This window comes from Stegostoma tigrinum, chromosome 5 (genome assembly GCF_030684315.1).
Source record: "Stegostoma tigrinum isolate sSteTig4 chromosome 5, sSteTig4.hap1, whole genome shotgun sequence".
Lineage (NCBI taxonomy): Eukaryota > Metazoa > Chordata > Chondrichthyes > Orectolobiformes > Stegostomatidae > Stegostoma > Stegostoma tigrinum.
This window is the reverse complement of record NC_081358.1, coordinates 54,047,939-54,074,582: the sequence shown is the minus strand read 5'-3', so window position 1 is coordinate 54,074,582 and position 26,644 is coordinate 54,047,939. Positions and strand designations below refer to the sequence as shown.

The 26,644-nt window shown below is 40.5% G+C and overlaps 1 protein-coding gene across 4 annotated transcripts in view; it reads right to left on the bottom strand.

The window, feature by feature from the left end:
• The window catches only part of LOC125451394 (coiled-coil domain-containing protein 102A-like), a 554,142-nt gene that overhangs the window by 242,064 nt on the left and 285,434 nt on the right, over window positions 1–26,644 (bottom strand). For 3 of the 4 annotated variants that reach the window (XM_048528428.2, XM_048528431.2, XM_048528429.2), the window contains one exon: window positions 4,478–4,581. In XM_048528428.2, the coding sequence (XP_048384385.1) occupies window positions 4,478–4,581 (104 nt within the window). Of the gene's footprint in view, window positions 1–4,473; window positions 4,582–26,644 lie in introns of those variants that run through there. The other variant, XM_059646003.1, reaches the window with a different exon arrangement.

Below are 26,644 nucleotides of genomic sequence, written 5' to 3'. Positions count from 1 at the left end.
AGAGGTGCAAACAGGGAAATGGAGAAGCTCCTCTACAGGGTGCTGTGCAGCTGCATGTGCCCTGAGGGACAAAGAGAGGGCACCCCGCACTGCCTGCAGCATTGCCACCTCCCACCACTGCCTGTCATCCTCAAGCACTTCATCTAGTCTTCTGCCAATTACTCACTGTTATCCTCTCATGTCCACACAAAAAAAACGTTCAGGAGGTTGAGGATGGAGCCAATCCAGCAGGGATAAGTTTAGTCGCCCATTCTAGCTGCAATGAGGAATGAAAATCCAACACCTGGACTTTAATTTTGCACTGCAATCCATTTTCAAATGACTGAAACTTGGGACGGTGAGGTTTTCTGTGTACTTACAAACTTTCAAGCTGCTGCTCACAGACGTCAATTTTAAATCTCTAAGCACAGAAAAAGCACATGATCTTTTAAAGGGATTACACAATGCTTTCCACCCTAGCATTTTACAAACACCAAATTCCAACTTCCTCAAGTGACTCCTCTTTGCAGCAAGAAGCTCTGTCTGTCCCACTCCTCTGGAAGCAACAATGTGGCTCCTTCTCTGCTCTCACATGTAACTTGTAGCAGAGGATGGGTGTCCAGTGGCATTCACACTTGGTCACTTCACATCCCAGGTTGATTCCCATCTGGATAATAGTAGTATCCTGAATTACAAGCAAACCATACGTGTGAATGAATCCTAGTCTCCAGCAATGATACTAGTCTCCAGTGATTCTAACATTATGCAGATAATCCTTGCCTTAATCATTGTATACCTTGCAGACCATTAGTCTGAACAAAGTAGATAGCAAGGTAGTTGGAAGAGTAACAGTACTGTACTTAGCTGAGACTTCCACACTAGCTTTCTTTAATGCAAACAATTCCAAAGTTCTGAAATAACAGGAATTCAGTTATTGCAGGGGATTAACAACATGTTAATTGCATAAACTGTTTCTTCCAGGGGACTCCAAACAATTTATGACTGAGATGATGAAAAATTTCTTCATTCAAAGGTTGTGAACCTATGGAATTCTGTACCACAGAGGGCTCTGGAAGCCAAGTCACAATATAATTAAGAACAAGATTGATGAATTTCTAGATTTAAGACATTAAAGGGGTATGGGCAGATAGCAGAAATACGGTTTTGAGATAGGTCAACCACGATCATATTGAATGATAGAGCAGGCTCTAAGGGCCAAATGGCCTGCTCACCCTCTTGGTTTGTCTTATGTTTAAGAAATTATGAGAGTGAATTAACAATATGTTTTAAAACAAATTATTCTAGTCTACATGGTAATTTCCATTTTTTTCTATCTTTGACTGTATTGTCTTGATTAGGAATGCCTATCCAAAATCAATCTGCATCCTTGGTACTACAGTTTCCCTAACAATCGGAGTTGTTGGTTGGTTCGCCAAGCTGCCTGGATTTCATGTAAATGTTTCATCTCCCTTCTAGGTGACATTGTTAGTGCTGTGTAGACTCTATTGAGCAACAGCATGTCAATGCAGGCTACACAGCACTGACAATATCACCTAGGAGGGAGACGATACGTTTTCGTGAAAACCACTCAGCTCAGCGAACCAACAAGTCCAACCATAACCTGAGCTACAGATCTTTGTTAAAATATTGCTACCAATCATCCACCTGACTACCATTTCCAAAACATTTGGACCCCCTCTGTGGAGTCGGATGGTCACAGCCTCTCAGCTGCTCTCACTCAGTATTCGCAAGCAAATTTTAAGAGTGGGAAGAGTAGCTGATTTTTCTCTTCTCTAATTCAAGATTGCTGGCCACTAATCATAGCGCTAACCCAAAACTGATAAAGTTAGTTAGTAAAGATGACGGTTCAAAAGTTGCCATAGGACAGCAATGTATGATGTGCCTTATTTAGAATTATGCCTTTGTCCTGGAGGTCAAAAATTTGTTTTCCCATAAAGTGGCTGAAAGTGTGAGTTAATAATGGAATTGAGAGCAAATGGGCTCATTGGAACCTAGGGGAATCAAGGGTATCTTCTGAATCAGTACAATTAAAAGATTGAGAAATAAACAGAGGAAGGGCTGAGAAGGAAGGTGAATAAAAATGGGTAAATCTAATGTAAATACTCCAAACAGAGAGAAGGTGGAGAAAGGGAATGAGAGATTAAGGAAACGTCAGAAACAGTCAAATTTGGCTATGTAATATTTCTAAAAAGAGATTGATTCATAGTCATTAACATTTCAGAAACACAGAATTGTTATGGTATAGAAGACAGCTATTCATCCCATCGTATTGGCACCACTCTGAGCATTTTATTTAATGCCCAATTCTTGTCTTTTCCTCATAGCCCTGCGTGCACACTATTTAAATAATCATCCAATCCTTTCTTGAATGCCTCATTTGAACCTGCATTCACTATATTTTCAGGCAGCGTACTCCAAACTCCAACTATGTGCTGTGTGAAAGAACATTTTTTCTCACCATTCACTTGTTTCTTTTGCAAAAAAAAATTTAAAAACTGTGCCTTTTGGCTCGTGATCTTTTCCAAAGCAGCAACATTCCCACTCCATGTAAACGGTGCTCATGCTACTAATCACCGGACTTAACTTGCTGTTGAGAGTTTAACAGAAAATTAATGTGTAAATGTATGACTTGGTGAAGATCAATGGGAGGTTATAGGATGATATGTCAAGCTTGGGAAGCAATTCGCAGGCTACCTCTCCCTCACCAGACGTTGAGGATTTATTTGCATATTAATGATAGGTCTTTCAGCCATAGATGATTTTTTTTAGTAAATTCAAGACTTACAAATTTAATCTAAGCCTTCTTTATTTCCATGTTCTATTTACTTCCTTTGGTGGAAAAGCAGCCTATGTTTTGCATTTTGCATTGCTCTGAAAAACCAAACAAAGTCCAACAGATAAGCTTTCTTTTTGAATTAGTAATGCGTTATAAAGCAATGCATTATGCTAAGAGATGATGGATTCCAGATTTCTGCTGCTGCTTGCAATCAACCATTCATGCCTGTTGACAGATAGCTTTTAGTCTATCTCCACATCATGCATTTATACCTAGTTTTAATTTACACTACACTACAGCAAATTGTTGACTGTATCATTTTATACTGTCAGCAAAGTCAGCAATGCAAAATATAAAATATAACCTTTCATATCTCACCTGCAAATTTTGTGTATTTATTATGTCACAGATGCTATAGAAAAAAAAGCTAGCTCCCTTGTGGTGAACAAATTGGACTGTTCAATTTTCCCCAAACAGGAAAACTACCTTGCCGTGATGTAAGCAGGCTATATGTGATTACACATAATTATAATTAACCTGAAGTATATTAAATTTCCTTAAACCAATCAAGACAGAAAATTATTAATAAAAAGGTGCCAAGTACCCTGACAAGGAAATGAGTTTTCATTTCCCTGTTGCAGAATTTGAGATACATTTTAATTCTTGTTCATTTAATGTTCTTCTCAGAATGCAAATCCTTGGCTGGTTATACATAAAAAGCAGCTACATGCTGTAAGTATAAACGGTTGTGTAAAGGGGTACATGTTAAGTCTAAACGCATTCAGCTTTTTGCAACATCTTTTTGTTTCAACTATTCAAATGCTCACACAGTGGAAACACAATGAATTTTAAAAGCAACAGAATCATTAAGAGTACCTACGTAAAGCCACTTTGGTATTTTATGACATTATTTTCATTTTTATTACCATTACCACATAGCTGTGACATGAAAATATGTTCCTTACACATAATAATCTTTGGCCCATTTGAAATCCATTCATAACACTGCGCTACCACAGCCATGAATAATAAGGAAGACCTATCTGTGCCCCGTCTGTCAAAAATTTGTTCTCTACCAACCATCTGCATTCTGGCTCCATTTTGCATCTTCAAAATAGCGAAAAAAAACCCAGTGACACTTGCTTAGTTACATCCTCAAAGAAAATCTTTTCAGTCCTCAGCTGATGAATTTATTCACAATTACATCGCTCCCTACAGTTTGTGAGGTGGTGTGTTTAAAACAGTGTCATTAAATGCAAGTGCAGATTGAAGAATTGGACATGGGAGACAAAGCTCATGCTTTTCTTCATGTACTGTTTCCCTACAATGGGATAACTGAGGTCAGTAACCCAATGGCAAGAGTGTGGGTGTGAGTACATATGACATGACGGAACTTGGGGAAAAAACACATTCAAATAATAAATGGTTAAAACACGCTACCTGACCCCGGCTCAATGGCAGCATGTTGGATGGTATTCAATTGCCTGATCAACTGCTACACAGTGCAGGTGTGGACCTGTGACTTAGTTGTTCTTTCTTTGCCCATCACAGTTTTAATAAGGTTAACCAACAAGTTCAGTGATGAAAGCCATCATTTTTTTTTGAATTTTGTCCTCTGCATCTCCCTACTTTACTTCATGGATATAAGTGATCGAGCGACACCCTGTGGCCGAGACTTAGCCCCGCTTCTTGGTGTCTTACCTGGTCTGCAAGTGATCGAACTGGACTTGAAGGTTGTCATTCAGTTCTGTCTGTTCATCTAAGGAACGCTGCAGCTTCCTGATCTGGTTCAGCGACTCGTCCAGCTACAGTAATAGACAGGCAGAGGCATAAGATCTAAAGCCAGACAAGCATAGAACCATCGCAGCACAGGAAGAGACTATTCAGCCCATCATGCCTGCAATGGCTAAATAAACTAGCTCCCCATTCTAATTCTGCTTGCCTCCTGGTCCATAACATTTCAGGTTAGAGAGCTTCGGGTGTACATCCAGGACAGTTTAAAATGAGTTGCAGGTTTCTGCTTCAATGTAATTTGGGTTGCAAATTCCAAACACCGACCATCCTCAGGGTGACAAGGTTTTTTCCTCATGTCCCCTGTAAATCTTCGACTGATCACCTCAAATTTGTATGCCCAATAACTGACCTTTTTGTTAGAGGTAACAGGTCTTGTCTGTCCACTATATTCAAGTCCCTCATTATTTTGTATATTGTCACGACACAGGCCAAAACCCTAAAATACTGTTGGCATATTAAAGTTGTAATTCTAAAATGCATTTATTTTGAGAGGAGGGTCAATGCAATCGAAAATACTACAGATTTAAATCTGGAGCAAAAGATCCATGGAATTTCAAACTTATAGATGTGATCAAGACTTCAATAATAACTCATTAGTGATGAAGCAGCAAGTCAAAACAGATGGGATTGTGATCTTTTGCGACTACTAAAATACCAAGAGAGAGATGATTCCACCCTCTGCAGATTATGTCCCAAATTGTGTCCTTCCTGCCAAAAAATACAAAAGGTCAAGGGTTAAAATGCTATTTTCAACTCTACTGGTATGTACCAATGGGACTGAAGGCTCCCATGTGTACCAGCTTGGATTTTTAGAGTTGGTGAGCTGTGAAGATCACAGTCAGTATCTCCTACATGCCTCTTATTGCAGGTAAGAGCAACTCTCACTCAGTGCTAGAAGCCAGCAAACTAACAGCCAGACAAAAAGGAAGATTCTCTCATTCAGTGCCACAAACTAATTTTTTTTAAAAATGTTGATTCACAAAGAATCTTCAATCAGGCAACAAAATCCAGAATCTCAAAAATTAATAGGTCAATTCTATGGTAACTGTCACTGCAACGTTCAACTAACCACTCTTTGTATACAATTTAGAGGACATCTTATGGTTTTTTTGGTCAAGTCCAAAAACATTGGGCTTTTGAAGCAGTTTTCATTTACTTTCTCTCGCTATATTTTCCAAAATTCACCTCATTCATGACCTACCACACCCCAGTGGTGTCTCCCATGTCCAATTTCTGTCCCATCTTACCTTGCCATTCAGTGGATATCCACCCAAAAATTGCAATCCCTTATACCAGTGTCATCTTTAAAACTCTGCAGTGCACCTGAATGAGCATAAGTATTCTAAAGCTGCCCTGCTCATTGACTGGTTTGTAGGGTGGTGTGAAAGAGAAGTGTCCATTTTCCCCAGGGCTGGCAGAGCAGGCTGTGACACCAGACACTGCCAGCCTGGTCTGAGTTTACCAGCTGTGTCGATGATGTCTCCAGGGTGTGAATGAATGGCCAACAGTGCTGCATGAAGGTCAATGGCCTTCCCTGTTATATCAGGGCAAGTGCCATACTTTGCTATCTCACATTCATTCTCTCTCTGCTAATGTACTCACTTTCACCAGCTTCACTAATGCCTGCAACACATTCCCTCACTTGCTCTTCCCCCTCAGCCTCCCACACCATACCCTTAATCCTACATGCTCTCTACTCCACCTCCTCAGCCCTTTGGAAAACCTCACCATCTTTCTCTCATGTGCAAAAGGGCTAATTGCTGTGCCACCCATACAGGTTGGTTGGGGGACGGGGGTTGTACATCCATGTCCTTGCTCCTATTAGGAGAGGATCCTAGACTTCGCAGGGGTAGACAGGGACCACTCCTATGGTGCAGCCAAATTTTCACATCCCTTTCCTATCAGCCCATTTCATCAAAGGATTCACACTTGCCCAAGTCCCCATCCAACCTGTCTATATGCATCTGCCGAGCCTTCCTACCCAGATCCTATAGTATGCAATGACTTTGCCTAGAAATGGTCACTCAGCAACTCCTTGAAGCCAGGTCCTTCTTACAATGGACAACTCCCTTCCCATATCATGCCATCTTCCCATCAATGCTTTATAGCCTGACCCTCTTCGAAATCCTGATGCTCATCCTGCCCCTTCACCCCTTGTCCAATCCTTCAGCCCTCAGTCCCAAAGACTAAACTACTGAGGGTACATTTGTCTCCTTCACCCCACCACACAACCCCTGCCCCTTCAGGTTCTCTGGATGAACCTGGTGGACCCACTATGGTCCACCCCATCCCACTTAATCAACATGAAAGGACAGCCCTGGGCAAGACATGCCCAGAACCCTCAGAGCTGCCTATATACTCTGACTGGGAAATCTCTCCAACAACCTTAGTCTTAATCCCTGGAATTGCCGCCACAGAGTTAACGGACTAACCATGGTTACACCCTGTACTGCAGATACACAGGAGCCCTGTCTAGACACCTGACCATGGCCAATATATTTGACTTACTGTACTGGGATCACTGGTGTGCATGGGTTCCCCCCACTAGAGTTGAATAAATGGCTACCTGCTTGTTGCACGTGCCATGTATTCGCTGAGTAAGCTGCAGACACATGAACTAGCTGTGAGTTTGAAGTAGGACCTGACATACAGCAAGATATGTGTTCCCTGAATTGAGGACTGTTTAATAGCAAGACAAGCTTACTACTTCTGTGGCTACACTAACTGTAACATCAAGGCAAGGCAAGGTAGGAATGTTGTAAGAATACAAGTTTTTGTTAAGTGAGCAAGGGCTAAAAGAGCAAGCAAACAGCCCTGAGATTAGCCGGTCCTGTCTGCATGCTGAGTGCCTGTTCCCTGTGTGCAAAGTGTCCTCATTGCAGCCTTCCAATGGAAGTTGCTGATGTGCCCTGAAAAACAGTTCTGTGCTTCCAGAGTGTATAGTAGACATGCCAAAATAGTCATAACGGATTGTCAGAAGGAAATATTGACAGAGTAAGAGCACATTCAGCAGGTGCCCGAGGATCATGCCCATTGTCCAGCATGGAGATCATTCAGAATTAAGTGGCCCACTGAATCCAGTAGCTGTCTGGTCTGGCTTCCTTGTCTAATTTTCCAAAAGTCAAGTTAAATTGACTCCTTTTGAAACACAAGTTCTTTTGGAATGAGGGAAAAGGTATCAATAAGGGAAGGGATCCTTTTTAAATTAGTGTTGCAATCAATTGAGGGGGTGATTGAATCAAGAAGAGTCAGTTAAAACATGCTCACTGGGTGCTTAATAGTCTAGAATATCCCATCTTGAACTGTAACAATTGGGGAGCCTATCCCAGGGTCTGGTCCTAACAACATCTCAATTAAATAACCTCATAGCCTCATCTGCTCTATGAGGAACAATATTAGTCTATCTAATCATTCTTCAGAGTTGCAATTTTCAAGTCTTGACAACATTCTTGGAAATCTTCTCTGACTCTCACTTGAAAGCAATTATGTTTTTCCTGTAATGTGGTGACTAGAACCGCACAGAAAACTCCAGCTGTGGCCTAAACAATGTCTTATATAGTTTCATTATTACATCCTGTTCTTGAATTTAATTCCTTGCCCAATGAAGGAAAGCAGCCAAACGTCTATTTTACCACCTGAACTATCCATCCTAACACATTCACTCCAAGGTCTCTCACTTTCCCTACCCCTCTCAACATCCTATTTATTATGTACTCACTTGCTTTGTTTGTCCTCCCCAAACGCACATCTCTGAATTGAATTTCATTTACCACTTTTCTACCCTTTCAACCAAACCATTGATATTATGTCACTGTTGACAGCCATCACCTTCACTATAAATCACACGGCCAATGTTTGTACCACCCACTCTCCAGATTTTCAGAAGTGTCTTTTGTTAGAATTTGTATTTTCAAATGTAGCAGGTGATACAATGTTGGCATCCCAACATATTCCATTACAAATGGGAAAATAGAAGCTTGTATCCTAATCTTTGATTTTAATTCCCTCTAAAAACTTGGCAAACCTCTACAGCCTAAGACCCTGTACACACTTATCTCCTTGACTGAATTGGTGCTCTTTCCCTCCACTGTCAGCAAATTTAAGTACTTTACATATAATTTGGCACTCAACCAAAATAGCTGAAAGTTAATTTCTTTCAAAACAACTTCCTGAAGACGTATTTCTTTGACTACACCCTTCACAAACATACTTAGTGCCTGATTAGCTTGTTCTTCCTCCTACTGATTTTTTTTTTAAATCAACTTGTTCAGAGGTATTATTATACACCTCTGGAGAAGGGGTGACTTGAACCTAGATTGCCTGGCTCAGAGACATTACTACTCCACCATAGTAGCCCTTTATTCCTCCGATAAAACAGTGGGCTAAACTTGAAGGACCTGGAACTGGGTGTTAAGATTGAAATCCGCACTTAAACCACGCCTGTTGACTGCACTACAAGCATTTGATCAACTTCATGCTATCCATTATGTTTAACTGGCACAAATTGCAATGGTGATTGGCTGGACAACTGATGTAGGAGGTCAAAGCAAGCAGTCAAGACGCAAGGGCTTGTACGCAATGTTGCAAGACGTTCAATGACCTGACATGAGTACTTAAGGTTAGTGAATACATCTTCAATTGCCATATCCAATCAACAGTGCCAGTTACTCAAAATGTGTAATTCATGATAACCACTGTGTTAGAACAGTATAACTTGTAAGATTCTGCAAATATATTCAGCTGTAACCTGGAAGGAGCCAAATATACAAAGATTCAACACCATGGTGCTCTTAATTTTATTTTATTCTTTCAAAAGGTTTTTATTTAATTCAAATTTCACTTTTTACTGTAATGGGATTGAACCCCACATACAGAACATAAGCCTGGGACTCTGGGTCACAAATCCATTGATATTACCACAATGTAATGCATCTTCCTCCCACACAGTCCTTGCTGTACAATGAATTCCAATTGTGGCTATAAGTGCGAGCAGATTTCCATGAGATTCTGTTTGCTGATGTAAGGCATGTTGCAGAGGTGGACTGAATTTTAACCCCATTTGGGGAGGATGGATTGTTCGTTGTAGAATTTGCTGCAAAGCTTTACAATTCCTTCAGCCTGCCTCCTCAGCCTCATCACAATTTTACACTGGGCTGGTAGCCTACCCATAAGCTAATTGTTAAGAGACTCTCCTTGCCCTAACTGCATTGCAATTTTTCTCATGGTAGGTAGGGGCAATTATGATCCCCAGCCAATTTCACTGTTTGGGCTGGTGTTAGGAATAGATGGGATGGGGACATTCTTTACCCCACCCCCACCACTTCCTATCTTCTGACCTGCCCACCACTTACCAGCATCTGCAACCCTTGTCTTCCTAGGTGATCAGCGCTATGGGTTTGGAAGGTATCCAGCTGTGTGAGTTAAGGAGCAACATCAGGTGCAGCAAAGAGTTACAATTGGCAACACTGGTATCAAGATAGTGTTTCATGCATGGCTTTTTTTGCTCTATATGGTGCTTGCTGAAGTTTAGTGTGCACATGCATGCTCAAACCTTTATCAAGATGGCACCTGGACGCACTCAGAAGGATGGCCATATATTGGGGATGCCATTTTACAGCCATTAGGGCAGTCAGATAAAGGGAATTATCAAGCCTGATTTTTCAAACAGAATCTTTATAATGTCAAAGAATCTGGCAGGTCTGCCAAAAAATAAAAAATGGTTAGACAGGTACTTTTCTTTGTCTAAAGATAATGGCCCAAAATGTTCTGACCTGGATCAGAAGCCATATTTCTGACACAAATCAGATAAAAATGTTTCCTGCTTGTCTTCCCAGAATTTTGCAGCGTGACTATCAGCACAGACCAGAAAACTAAACATGCAACATCGCAGTGAACCTTCACAGAAACCACAGTCCCACTGGGGTGGCACAGTGGCTCAGTGGTTAGCACTGCAGCCTCACAGCACCAGGGACCCAGGTATGATTCCAGCCTCGGGCGACTGTCTGTGTGGAGTTTGCACATTCTCCCAGTGTCTGTGTGGGTTTCCTCCGGGTGCTCCAGTTTCCCCCCACAGTCCAAAAGATGTGCAGGCTAGATGGATTGGCCATGCTAAAATTGCCTGTAATGTTCAGGGGTGTGTGGGTTATAGGGGGATGGGTCTGGGTGGGATGTTCCAAAGGGCAGTGTGGACTTGTTGGGCCGAAGGGCCTCTTTCCACACAGTAGGGAATCTAATCTAATCTACTGCCCGTTCACACTAATAGCTGCTGTATTCCAGGAAACAAAATGTTTAAAGGTCCCAAAGGAACTTTGACAGTTATTGACAGAAGGTTAGTGAATAAGGTATGCAGATGCAGGAGTATGCTCGTATGGGAATGTTACAAAGTTGTGTTCAGTAACTGAATTAGAAGGCAGAAAGCTACAAGTTGTTTGTAAAAAATGATAAGGGAGAAGGGTGTATGGTTCTTTTAAGAGGTAAAGTGTTTTTCTAAGCTTAGAGATTTATACAGAAAAGAAAAATGTGTCTGTATGTAGCTGAAGACCTACAGCCAGTTCTGAATTGAAACATATATCAATTGGTTGTGTGACTGGAAACCTTAGACTCATTTTTGATATTTTGACGACTAGTTGGGAATCAGCCAATTAATTTAAACAAAGCACTTAGCGATCTACAGACAAGTGAATTTACTAGTTTTGATAACGTCAGAGCAATGCTATTGTACGAGAATTGATATGTTATCCAAGGTATTAAAGGAGAGGGCTTTTGAAAATTGTGTAAGAGCAAACCGCCAACTGAGAAATAAGCATCTAGCTCTCACAAGAAATTGCTAAGCTCTTGAAGAAAGAGCTTAGCATCTAACCATAAAAGGTAGGTCAGTTGTGGGGGGATTCAAATTGGTTCAGGGTATTTAGGTGTCTTGGGGGTTGGGATGTTCTTTTAGCAGGATAACAGGTTGATGGGTGTGTTGACAAAGGTTGTATATCCACTGGGGAACTGGGACAGGGTTGTATCTTTTGTGAGAGTGGGGTTGGAGAAGAGGTTGCTTTAGTAGATATAATTCTGGGTCAGTTGTATAAGTAAGTCACAAACTAAGTTAATCCCACTAATTTATACTGGGTAACTATCAAGTAAGTAAACTGGAGTCCTCCGAAGTGTCTCATACCAAATTAGAGTTGGGAGTTCTTTTGAAAGGTTCCAGGCACTGGGTAATTACCATGGGAAGTTTGAAATTCGCAAGCAATTATCACATAGTCAATGTATCTTTCAGGACATGTCTAGTCTTCAATTATCCAGATCCAGGGGCTGTAATTCATGCTTCATTTTCTATCTAAAACAAATGTAGGATTCACTGACTAATTTAACCGGGTTCAGATACTGAGTGGTTTCACCTCATCCAACTCAGTTTAGCATTTGTGGTGAAGCCTGGGTCCAATGTGGAAGTATGTGAAGTTAATGGAGATTGTGCCAGCAACTCAACACCCTCCCAGTGATTTCCCACCAGTACCAGAGCAAGTAGCAGAACAAATTATTCATTCTGGTACAATTAATTCATATGGTCTAATTGAAGAATAGTTGGGAATGTTGTGATCATATTTTATTTTGCTTTACATCAAATAACAGAAGAAATTGTGAACCGGACAGAGGATCAACATCAGATCTTGTAAATTTAAGCAAAACTAAAGATCATTTTACACATTTTGATTAAAGACATGTTCAAACACAAGATAAAAGATTAGTAAGTTTTATAAATTATAGCGATAATTTAGCGGCAGGCAAATGTAGAGATAGGGTTTAATGAATATATAGGTGATCTTCTGAAATATAGTGAGAAGTAACTGTTCTCAGTCGTCACGATTTGGGACTCTAATGGAAGATTGGAACTAATACAGCTCATAGTAGGTAGGTCTGCTGCCTTATCATCAATGTTTAAAAGAAACTTTGACATCTGGCCTGAACTTGTTTGAAAAATAGAAGAACCCTTAGTAATGTACCGTGGTTGGTTCGCTCGCCGAGCTGGTTCATCAGTTTGCAGGCTTTTCATTCGCCTGCTGGATAACATCATCAGTGCATCCTTTGTTGAAGCTTTGTTGAATTTTCCCACTTGCTATTTAAACACTGGGGTCCACTGGAGTTAATTACCTCATTTCAAGTTTTTCTTTGAGTGGCGTATATAGGGTCAAATTCTAAGTGTTTATTGATGGCCTTCTTGGTGGTGATCCAGGCCTCTAGGATTCCCACGCTTGTCCTAGGATCCTGACGTTGTCCCAATCAACTTGGTAGTCCTTCTTGTCTGTATTTATGGAGATGAGTGAGTTTTGGATCAAATTCTAAATTTCAACAGTAACCACCCCAACACCCACAAACAGAGTTGTGTAAGAACGCTGATCAATTGAGCCACATGACACTGCAGCAACCCAGAACAACGTCAAAATGAAGTGGAATATCTCCACTAGGTGTCTAGACGCAATGGATACCCAAACAGTTGGGTACGATGATGACTATCATATAAACAACAGCAGGGAGATACATTACACCATTATACACTTGTCACATTACCATACATCAAGTACATCTTGAGGTCAGTACCACAAGACTCCTGCAGCCAGTGGGCATCAGAGTAGCACACAAACTTACATCAACACTAAGCCTTCAGCTAACTAGAACCAAAGACCCCTTACCCACTATGGATAGAGTCAACATAATATACAATATTCCATGCAAGGACTGCAACAAACATTACATTGGACAGACAGAAAGGAAGCTGGCTATGAGAATACATGAACACCAACTAGCAACAAAAAGACACAACTAATACTCACTCATCTCCACACATACGGACAAGGAGGACCACCAGTTCAATTGGAACAACGTCAGGATCCTAGGACAGGCAAACAGACAAGCACGGGAATTTCTAGAGATCTGGTTCTCCACCAAGAAAGCCATCAATAAACATGTAGAATTAGACCCTAAATTATACACCACAGAGAAGAAAAACCAGAAATGAGGTAATTAACTCCAATGGACCCCAGTGTTTAAATAAAGTGGGAAAATACAACAGCACTTCATCAGAGACTGCTCTGATGATGTTACCCAGCAGGGGAGTGAAACATCTGCAAACTGATGAACGAGCTCGGTGACCGAACCAACCACAGCATCCACAACCCAAGCTACAAACCTACTCAAGAATATTAGAACCCTTTGTAAAACTGAAAGGACTTCATTGAATGCGCAGATTGGATTGGCCAGTGACCAACCTCTTATTTACAACTAGATTCTTTTTAATTTAAAGTGACAATTTTTAAAACAATAGAACTGTTGATGAGCGAAGATAGAAATAACTGTGCACTCTTAATATTGATTTATCTGTTAATTATAAACTCTATCGATTCTGTCAGCATGGAACTTCAGATCTTATATTTGCCAAGGGCTGTGCTTGGAGATACACTCCAGCTTTAAACTATATAGAAGCTGGCTTAACACCTCAGGCATATTTAACGGACAGGTCCTATGCTGACACATCCCCACAAACTGTATACTAACTTTTGTTTCATTTTATCACTGTTTTTGCTTACCTGGCGCAGTTCAATCATTGAGCTTAGCTTAATGCAAGTAAAGCTCTATGTCACACCATGGCTCAGTTAATGGCACACTCCCCTCTGAACTCAAAGCTCTGTGTTCTAGTCCCAGTCCAGGGCTTGACCACAAAAAAAAAAGCCAAAGTAGATGCTCTAGCACTTATTGTGCTGCTGGAGGCTCTGTCTGTCAAATGACACTAAACAAAAGCCCTACTTTACTGTTTAGGTAGATATAAAAGATCTTACAGTATTATTTTGAAGAAGAGCATAGGAGTTAGCACTGTTGCCCTGGAGAATATTTATTGCTCAAATTAACATCACAAGAAACAGATAATTTGGCGTCCAGTGGTTATGTAAGGTGCTATATAAATGCAAGTTTTAAAAAGTGCTCAAAGCCCTAAATCTAAATGTTTCTAGTTAATTCTTAGTTTCTAGGTAACCTGTAGTGAGATTATTGATCTTCATACATTATGAAAACAAATTGGAAAGAAGAAGTGGAGGGATAGGCACATGTTACCAAAGGGCATTGCGCACTAGAATTTTCAGGAGGTGGAGAGTTCCTGAATTCTTTGGAGAGATAGGGTATCCTTTTTAACCCGAGTAAGAAAATCTTTAAAGGAGAAAAGATCCCATTTGGGACTGTTTAAGGCAGGCTTGTATGTGCACATACAGTGGAATTATCAAACTCACAGCAATATTGTTGACTCTTAACTACCTTCTAGAACTTACAAATGGGCAACAAATGCTAGACTAGCCAACGGTGCCCACACTCCATGAATGAGTAAAAGAATTTATAAAAAATATCAATGTGTCAAGGGAACTGTCAAACTTATAGGATCTGTCAAGTTGTCAAGACATTTAAATGTCTTAGCCTTTATGCTCTTCTTTAAAGAAACCCTATCTGCAGTAGCAGAGCTAGTTATTTCGCAACTTTTGTTGAAACAAGTCTTAGGGCTATCATTACAGGATTCATGCTGCATGGCTGATTTCACAATTTATCATGATCACAGAGGGATGCCTGTTGTTTTACAGTTTGACTGGCAGTTACAAGTGGTTATAAAATCTTTAGAGTGGGTCTAAGAATAAAAAATACTTGTTTTATATGCAATTAGGTGATTGACATTTAATGTAATGAATGGGTTTTTATTAATGGTAGATCTCCCCACAGTGGGTATTGGATGAGGTGGCTTGGAGCTTTGGACATGATTTGGCACTATGTTGGATTAGGGCTATCAAGGGCCTTAAGGGGTGGATACAATGTCTTAGAATGTAATGGATGGTAGAAAGGACTATGATAGTTTCGGATGGGAGATAAAACCATATGAACTGGCTTGGGGAATGTGTGGAAGAGTAGTAAAGTGGTGTGAGGGGTGGGGGGGCTGGATTTTTTAAAAAAATAACTTTGCATCAACAGTTCCAAACAAGTCCTGGATTACCAAGGTCACCTTTTCCCATAGCCCACTCCCAGCATCAGTAGCTTCTGTGGCTGCCTCCAACCTCCTTGTGGGCTCAACTGCTTACCTGTTCACTTCAATCCCTAGCCTCCTCGCCCTTGGAAAATTCAGCTTTGTAGCTAATTCCATCTGCAACAACTCCAGGAAATTAACAATCCTGCCACATTGATGTTAACTAGAGATTGAGCCTTAAATCCATTTCGTTAGCATGTCTTAGTTGCAACCGGCATTTAGCAATTGAGCAAACAGAGGATCCTTCACATTGCAATTCTGCAGACTAACTGAAAGAAGTGATGCTACAAGAATGGACATAGAAGGACATTCATTCCACTGATTAAGTCACGTTGAAAAATATGACTGTACAATAATAATAACTACAGTTACTCACAAGTAAGTCTCATCTACTCGCATTAACATCTGGTTTGCATGAATTTCATCATGGGGATAAAATAAAGATTGATTAATTTCAATAGAAAAGGAAGAGATGCAATTCAATTTGGAAAGTGTATTGGTAGTGAATGCAATCTTATTGCAAACCTAAAACAAATCATAGAAACAAACAATTTGCTTCTTTAACATAAAAATATGGTGTTAATTTCTTTTCTTACTGTGGGTGGAGACAGCATATAGTTGGACGATGTTAATGAGTCAATTTTTCAGAAATGACGCACAAAGATAAAGACTCTGCCTTAATGAGCCTTTACTGTGGCACATTTGTTAAGGTCCCAGTTTACTAAATTGCAGCATGTTAAAACGTGTATTTATAAATCCCTCAGTCCTTTATATCATCAGCAGTTACTGAGCAGGGACCAAATCAATCCTTAGAGGCAGCACAAACCTAAGAAGGATGATCTTGTGTACCTCCCAGCAGCCAGTTTCCAATCATTTATATAGGTCATCCACTCCTGTCTGTCTGCAGTGGAAAGCTAAGAAAAAGGAGACAATAGAATACACTTGTGTCTGCTTACTGCCCCGTTCGCACTGTCTATGCTTGAAATCAATTCCTGCCGAGTTTCTAACCAAGGCCAGGTCGCCTTGATATGTAAGCGGGCCTCGGAATAGGCCATCAATACCCCTTCTCAGGAACAGTTGAACATTCATTAAATAAAAATCACAGTCCCAGGCCAATTGTAATATGACAAATAACATATCCTATTTTAGAAATTCATCAGCATTTGAGAGAAGACCATCAGTAAAAGAATCAGCATTTGACGAAGAGCAGGGACATTTTTCCCTGTCTCCTAGCCAACACTTATCCCTCAATCAACACTTGTGTTCATCTCAGTAAAAAATATATCAGATCATTGTATCATTCCTGTCTGTAGAACGTGCAGTACCCAAATTGGCTTCCTCATTTACTACAGTATAGCAAACTACTTTGCAAAAGAGCATCACTGGCTGTAAAATTCATTGGGACCTCCTTAGGGCCAATTGTTATCAAACGTGACATATAAATGCAAGTCTCCCTTTCTTGAAAAGCTGTAGAGCTGTTGCTTTGTTTTTCTCCAGGCCACTGTCAGATGACAACTATTAGTGTACAAGCTACAGACATTTATAGCATGCGCACAAGATGCCATTTCATAAATATTTCATTAAACTATATAATGATACTTCGATATGTTATGAAAAGTTCTGCGTCAAATGGTGACTCATTTTACAAGTGTAACTTATTAAGCGTGACTCATAGCTAAGTTAGTAGCGAAAAGTACAAGATTCTGCAAGTCAGAAAGAAACATCAGAAGTTACTTTTGAAATCCTGAAGAAGTGGTTAATAGTATAGAGAGCACCAAGATAATACCTTTTATCAGAGGTCTAAATTAAAAGGGTTAGATTAGAGAAAGTTGGGTTTGAAACCTGGTTATTCAGGATCTTCTTAAAGAGATATGGAGGATTTTGAATATCATAAAACAAGGGAACATAGGCTCAAACGGATTAAGAGTAAACTCAAAACAGGAAACAGACAGAATTTCTTCATATAACTTCACAACATAATAAAGATTCAGAATGGACATGGGCAGGTGAGTGAAGCAAAAACCCAAAGAGACACTCAAAAATCTATGCTTATGGGAGATTATTAACATTTCTCCCTGGATGAAATCGTCTTTATTCTCTATTACTTGTAAACTTAAACTTACCAGCTTGCAAAATGTAAAGGAGCTGTTGGCACCTAAGGATCTTCATAGAAAATGCAAATTTCACATACCACCATGTGTAAAAACAATAGATTTTGTGTAAAGTACAGCATAAAAAAATTAATAAGATGCTTAGAGACTGAGGTGGAATTTTGGAGGCATAAAATGGGCCAAAAAGGGAGACTATGTCCTCTCAAGTATAGGTCAGGGTATTTTTTTGCACAATTTTACTCTTTTGTTCTTTTTAGCTTGTATATTCATGCGCTGGTAAAACACAAATTTTATGGGCAAGCAGTAAATTCTGAGCCACATTGAGATCTTGCAGTCTCCAAACTCTGGGTCCCAGATTTAAAGAGCACATCAATAGCATGTCGCTCTTTGCGACTCAGAAGCTTCACTCAACCTCTGTTCATCACTTACACCCACTGCTGGACATGTCAGACACCAGGCAAAATGTAGCATCCACATTCAGTAATGCTTCTGTAGAATTCTCCTGAAGGTTTCCCAGGAGAGAAGGGAGGCAGCTTGGACAGTTCTGAGCAGAGATAATGGGAACTGCAGATGCTGGAGAATCCGAGATAACAAAGTGTGGAGCTGGATGAACACAGCAGGCCAAGCAGCATCTCAGGAGCACAAAAGCTGACGTTTCGGGCCTAGACCCTTCATCAGAAAAGGATCACTGGACCCAAACTGTTAGTTCTAATTTCTCTCCACTGATGCTGCCAGACCTGCTGAGCTTTTACAGTGATTTCTGTTTCAGTTTCATCTTGGGCAGAGGCAGTTGTTGAGGTCGGCACTTGTGGACAGTTCAAGAAAACAAGACACCAGCACGACAGGAGGATGAACGGTTGACTGCCCTCCAGCAGGGCACGTACCACTGCCTTTTCATGCTTCCTGTCTCCATTAGTGAGAGGTAGCATTGTATGTTTGTCACTGCAGCAGACTGTCATAGATGGAGCGAGGTATCAGGCATCATTTTCAAGTGCAATTAAATGTCTGTCACTTCATCGCAGTTATCAGCGTAGCATGACTAGCACCACTAGCATTTCCCACATCTACCAAGCTTAACACTTAAAAATAAAACAAAGCCCTCCAACAGTCAGCAACTCACAAATGATAAGCTCACCGACTTTTCATCACAACTAGGAAAATGTATACCTCTGATGGCTTTGAACCTAAGGCTTGTTTAGAAAACGTTCACAGCCACATAACAAGGCCTTGGGATAAACAGCTTACAGGTATTTCAAACACACACATATCATATAATGCTGTACACAGACAGTTGTGGGGTGTGAAAGGGTTCCATTCTTGAGCTCATTTGCAAGTTGATTTTTACGTAAGTTAGAACACACTACAGGATGGTATAAAATAGTCATTCATAGGTACATGGAAACATCTGCATGTCGAATGTTTAAATTAATCTTAATACATCCCTTACTACATGAGATTGCATTCTCAAGTATGAGTGTTTGTAAGTGGGGTATGGCCTGTACTGACTTGTATCAACTTCAGCTTGTTGATGACACCAAATCACCTTTCATTCATAACCCATTTAACCCCCAAATTCCTGACACCACATCCTGCTTAACAGTAAGAAACATGGACAATCACAATTTTGGGAACTGTCATCACTATCTGTACCTGCCAATGATGGTACTGTGCTCACGAACACATGAATGTCCCTTAATGCTAAAGGAGGAGAGTGTGCACATTCAGTGTACACATACATAGATAGTTGAGAGGAGGATTGGTGGCGGGGCGGGGCGGGGGGGGTGGGGAGCGATGTGTGGTTTGATGCACATAAGGCTCCTCATCCACTCCAACACTCCAAGCAAGCTGCCCACCTGCCAAGCGAGTAAAGAGAGAGTGTGCACATGTGGGAGGAGAGTTAAATAGCTACAGCCATCTAGGGAGAAAGCTTCTGAGCAAATGGTTCCCAGCTCAAATTCAGACAGAAACACCTTCAAACTTTGCCAAAGATAATGGTTTGTGATAATAACAAATCATTATGTTTTTCTATAGCGCCAACAGATCCCACTCGCAAACCAGGACCAAACAAGGAAATGCCCAAGGCCCAACCCTATTTCTACCAGCTGCACATCTCTAAGCAGAGACCACCAGGACCCCATCAAAGCTCTGTTACCCTCCAGAAACATTCAACTCAGTGAACAACGTATCTAGATTTATCTGTTACATATTCTGGTGAGTATTGCACTGCAACAGGCTAGCAAGTAGAAGGAGAAACAACAGCTAAGGTCTCTGGTGCTTGGAGGACTGCTGCAGAACACTGCCCACTGAGTCTAGTTGAGATAAAACCTCTCTGGACTTGGCCATCAAGTGGATGGAAATGCATGGGCAAGCAGGGGAATATCTGGCAGCTAGAATATCTGGTGCCAGAGATTATATTGAGACTGGAGCAAAGGACAAAGGAGTCTGCCCATATGCTTCTTGTTATCATGGATGTATGCAATCTGGACCAGGGCAGGCTGACCTGAAGAGCCAGAAAAGGCTGATCAGTCAGCATCTGTCAGATATGAGCAGGAACCTTTACTCTATCACTTCACCTGTGGCTGCATTCATTTGTAAGAATAACGTCACTGTAGTCCCAAAGGACCACAGGGCTGCTCTATTACCACAGGCAGATGACTGCGGTTGAGTTTAACCTGAGGGTCACCATGCTTATTTTGAGGGGAAGATTGAGCAGGACAGTCTTTTCTAGTGACCTCAGCTAGTACAGGAATTGAACCCACACTGTTGGCATCACTCTGCATTGCAGAACGGGCCTCTAGAAATTCCCACACTTATCTGTGTTTGGCTCGTCCTAGGTCACTGACATTATCCCAGTCAAACTGATAGTCCTCCATTTCTGTGCGTATGGAGACGAGTGAGGATTGGTTGTGTCTTTTTGTTGCCACTTGGTGTTCATGTATTGTCATAGCCAGTTTCCTTCCTGTCTGTCCAATGCAATGTTTGTCACAGTCCTTGAATGCAATCTTGTATATTACGTTGGTTCCGTCCACAGTGGGTAAGGGGTCTTTGGTTCTTGTTAGCAGTTAGCATAGGGTTGATGTAAGTTTATGTGCTACTCTGATGCCCACTGGCTGCAGGAGTATTGTGGTCAGTTCCGATACGTTCTTGCTGTACGGTGACTTGACAAGGTACATTGTACCTTCCTGTTGTTGTTTATATGACAGGCATCATCGGACCCAGCTATTTGGGTATCCATTGTCTCTAGACACCTAGTGGAGGTATTCTTCTTCATTTTGACATTGTTCTTACGCAACTCTGTTTGTGGGTGTTGGGGTAGTTACTGTGGAAACTTAGCATTTGATCTGTGTGTGTGTGTGGCCTTTCTGTATACTTTGGTTAGAAATTCCCTGTTGGCCCTGCATTCTATTTTAATGTCCAGGAACAGGAGCACGGGAATTTCTAGAGGCCTGGTTCTCCACCAAGAAGGCCATCAGTAAACACGTAGAATTAGACCCTATATATACACCACTGCAAAAAAAAACAGAAATGAAGTAATTAACTCCAATGGGCCCCATAGTTTAAATAACAAGTGGGAGAACACAACAACGCTTCTTCAGAGGCTGCACTGATGATGTTACCCAGCAGGGGAACGAAACATCTAGAAATCAATGAACCAGTTCAGCGAGAGAACCAACTACAATATAAACTTCCTCATAACTACAGGTGGGTTTGTATTAATACGTGTTTCCCATTTTTGACTAACAAGACTGTACCCTTCAGTTTGCTAAGTCTTGACATGCTAATGAATGGAAGAGAGGTTCAAGGCAAACCTGTCTGAAAGGCTCTCAGAATTTAATAACAAAACTTTAATCTAATGTCATGAAGCTACAGTTTTGCCCCCAACCCATTAAACGTTCTCCACTGCTGTTTATCCTTGCCGTTCACAACGCTCCAAATGAGCTGGAAGAGCCCACCCTGTCTTTCATTTTACACAAGATGGACTAATTATGTGGCATCAGCTTCATTTAGGTGCCTGCAGCTCCCTACATTCTAATGAAAGTTTGTAATGAATAAATTCCTTTTGACGCGCACTCCTTTTCATCTTCTCCAGTCTTGCTGGAATCCTGTGTAAATGTTTTGCTTACACTTTGTTACTTGGGGACTGAGCAGATAAGAAGTTATTATAGGCTTTTTTATTGGAAGAATGCTTTTATACTTTGCACAATTATGACATGCTGTGGTGGTGTGACCTCTAACTCTGCTGTAAATGCTTTCACATCAGTTTACTGCAGCCATTAAATGTGTTATTTAAGACACTGCTTTAGAAGTGTGAAACTGAGATTGAGCAAATTTTCAGAGATGTGGGAGGTGGACAAAAAGCAGCTAAGAATTTAAATTGTAGTCTATAACTTTAAAGTGCTGGGTGAGTCAGAATGGCTGTGAACTTTCACATACTACTGCTATGGAAATGAAAGCAGATGTGTGACAGACTGGGATTTGGTTCCAGTCTCAGTTATATAACTAAGAAAGGGACACAGGGTTGAGTCAAAATATTGGGTATCAAACAGTGGCAACACTTATGAGTGCTAGCAGAAGATTGCTACAAGTACCTTGGATCTCACTGGGGAGCAGAAAAGATAAACTGAAGATGTTCTAATGCATTAAAATATGCTTTCAATCTATATTAATTTTTTTTAAGATGTATGATCGACATCAAAGAACAGGGACTGATGGAGACTATTGATCAGTACATGATGGCACTGACACATCTCACTGAATTCTCAGAGTATGAACAACGAAGAGATGAGTTCATTGTAAATATAATTACTTTAGGCAGAAGAGATCCAGCCATGACAACATATCTGCTGAGAGAGAAGCATATTGTGCGAATTGTATCAGCATGTGCAGAAGCTCTAAGGCTGTCAATCATCAGCTGTACTATAATAATGGGAAAACAGATGAAACTTTGCATTTGCTGAGAAAATTCAAGGCCAAACAAGGACAAGATAATGAAAAGAAAACAGAAGAAATAGCTGCAGAAGATCCAGCAAAAAGATCAAGGTCAGAAAACACGATGAACATTCTGTGGGAGGCACCATACAATAAGAAATACGAGGCATGCCCAGTGTGGGGAAACCAGTAGTCTAACTACAAAAAACTGAATCCCTTTGGTCACAAGTGTTAATCTCTAAAGAAGCAAACCAAAGCAATAATCATGGCTACTGGTGAGAGTTCAGATATTTGGTTGAACCTTACATATTTTTGGCTAAGTTTAGATTGCATCAAGTTTTCTGGAAGGTTCAGAGCCACAAAGCTTTGCAGGTTCTCCTAGTATTTTATCAAATTCTCTTCATTGCATCTCTCACATCCAATCCCTCCCACAGCTGACCAATTGTTGTTCTGGGAACAACTTGCCACTCCGCAGGTATCTTGGAATTCAGGCCCATGTCATCTTTAAAAGTCTGTTGTTCACCCAGAGAAGCACCAAGGATCTGGAACTGCCCTGCACAGTTTACTGACATTTCCCCCGATCATGGGAGACAAATAAAAATCAGGGCTAACTTTGCAGGCAGGGATCTGGAGATTCTACTCGATGAGAGAGCCAGACCATGCAGTATGTTCTGAGGTTGTGATCCAACAAGAGATAAGCTAACTATTTTGCCATTTATTTGGCTTATATTGCCATGTCAACTTTCCACCTTGATCCCTGACCAACATCTGTCTCAGGCTTACTGCAGTGCTCCTGCCATAGCTCAGCTCAAGCTGGAAGAACAACACCTCAATTTCTGCTTGGGAAGTTTACAATATTCTGGATTCAATACTGAGTTCAACAATTTTAGGGCCTGAGACACCTTCTTCCATGTTCTTACCTCAAACCCCATATACCAGGCCTTGCTATCACAGTCTGCTACCACACACAATCCATTATTAGCCACTAATTGTCCCCACTAGTAGCTAATCATTCTCCCAGTCTGATCATTATCCACTCCTTTGTCAGTTCAACTGCTGTTCTCTCTCTTTGGGATCTATCTCCACTTAGCATTTACGCATTACTCCTTTAGCTACTGCGTATAAACCAACTTTTTCCTCATTACCATTAGTTCTCAAGAAGGAAGAAGGTTCACTGGACCTGAAATGTTAACTCTGATTTCTCTCCACAGATGCTGTCAGACCTGTTGAGCTTTTCCAGCAATTTTCATTTTTTGCTTCTGACTTCTAGTATTTGCAGATATTTCAGTTTTTATTGAGAAGTTAGTTATCTCCCTTTGTTATTTATCATCATTACCATTGCTGAATCCCCCATGAACAACATCCAGGGGCTACCATTGACCAGAACTGAACTGGACTACCTACATAAATACTGCGTACACATTTAGGAATTATGCAACAATTAACTCATCTCTTAACTCCTCAAAGCCTATCCATCCTCTACAAGGCACAGTACAGGAGAGTGATGGAATACTTTCACTTGCCTGGATAAGTGCTGCTCCAACAACACTTAAGAAATTCAACACCATCCAAGACTAAGTACCTCAATTGATTTGTATTCATTCATCAACTTAAACATTCACTCTTTCCACCATTGAAATACAGTGGCAATGTGTATACTATTTATAAAATGTTCTGCAACAACTCAGCAACCTTTCTTTGACAATAAATTCCAAACTCATGACTTCTACCACAAGACCGATGTATGGAAACATCACACCAGGATGTTTCCCTTCACGTCATATATCTTTCTGAATTGGGAACAAATGAGCATTCCTTCACTGTTGCTGGGTCAGATTCCTGGAACTCTTTCCCTAATAACATTGTGGATGTCTCTAGAGCAGACAATGCAGCAGTTCAAGAGGGTGGTTTACCACTGCCTTCTCAAGGGCAATAAATGCTGCTTCGGATGGGGACACCCAGATAGCCTGAAAGAATTTTAAAGTAATCACTGAAATGAGAGGATATTTGCTGAAAAATGTAATTTTTCAATCTCCCAAGACAGTTAATCTATTCTCAAACATTTGTATTTCAAAAGAATATCTACCTGGAGATCAATTTATGCCCCAATGGTTGCAACAAAATATATGTCTAGTTCACTGGAAGCTGAAGCTGCGTGACATTGCTGGTGAACAGTACACCAATTACAGGCAAGTGATGGGATAGTGCTATTTGTGTCCAACTCACAGTAATTGTTCAACCACTGGCAACAACATTTGGGCTGCTCAATGGAAGTAGTTCATTAACGTTTAAAAACCAGTGAGGTTTTGACTACAAAATATGCAGACAGTGACCCATGCACTAGAAACATTTAACTGCGTGTCCTGTATAATGATATCGCGGCTTTAAGAGGTGCATTTTTCTGCTTTTTTTCAAATAAAGATAGGTTGAGACAGTTATGCAGAGTGATCTGCTCAAAACCAAAGTAAACAGCTTGTGAGGTTTTTTTTTAAAATGTTGGAACGATTGAGGCAGCCTGAATGGGTGGAGTCAAGCTACTGTAGAACTAGAATTTTTAGTTTTAGCTTTATGCAGTTGCTGGAGTCTTGAAACGGGGTGTGGTAGCTCTTATTCCTGTCTCTGTTACAGCTCAAAGCTGGAGGAGTTCTCTGCCTGCTGCTAGAATTGCCTGTGAGATAATCTATTTTAATGAATTTTCCTTTGCCAAGGGTTGCCATATTGTAGCGGTTAATTAGTAGTTTATATATAGTTTTGTTAATCATTTTGATACAGTTACATTTGAGCCAATTATTTTATATTTATTTTTACTATATTTAAAAAAAAAGTGTGTTTTACATGAAGTTGAGTAATTTGGCCAATTGAATTGCATCCGGAACGCAACGTCTTACACTTACCTTTAAAGAAAGACAAAGTTAGGGTCTAGGCGATCTTTTAAATACATTTTGAGGGGGTTTGCTCTCATCCATAACACCTGAAAATGACTGGAACAAATCCAGACCGTTTATAATTGAAACTATGCCGAGTCTGTCATTTGTCATTTTCAAAGAACCGACAAATGGGAGACTACATTTCAGAGCTTGATTCAGGTTTTTCAGAAGGGTTACATTCCTCCCATGTACTTAGCAGCAAGAAAATGACTGAATCCAAAAGGGAAAACACAAACCACGCAAACAGTTCACATGTTGAAGAGTACATCGCACACTGAATAATAGTGTAATCTGAACTACAAAACGGGTAAATCCATTCCACCGGTCATTGACCATTACTTACAATGGTCCACACTTGATAACAACTGCGTATTGCAATGTGAGTATTGGAAGCCATTACCTAAAAAGACGGGTGTGCGTGTGCGTGTCATATGTATTTGTCTACCTGTGGTGTTGCATATATATATATAAATATATATAAAATAATTAAATTACATATATTACATTTAAATAAAGGTTTACTTGACTGATTCCTGGGATGTACGGGCAGAGACCACATCAGTTTGAGCTGTATTCACTGCAGCTTAAATGAATGAGGAAGGGAATCTCACAAAATTCTAACAGGACTGGACAGGTAAATGAAGAAAGGATGTTCCTGAACCCAGGGTCACGGTCGAAGGATATACGGTAGGGCATTTAGGACTGAGTTGAGGAGAAATTTCTTCATCCAGACAATGATGAACATGTGGACTTTCCCACCACAGAAAGTGGTTGAGGTCAAAACACTGAATGTTTTCAAGATATAGTTCTTAGTGCTAAACGATTAAAGGGTTTGGGGATAGGGTACCGAGTTGGGTAAACAGCCATGATCACACTGAATGGCACAGCAGACTCAAAAAGGAACAAATGGCCTATTTCTGCTTTAATTTTCTGTGTTTCAATGTAAAAGAGGGAGGCAAAATTCATTCTGCTAACAATCTATTGTAAAAAATGGAGGGCTAACAAAATGTCTGAGGAGAAAAAATGAAGTGTTTCTGGGTTTCAAATTCAGAGTTCAAGCTGACCA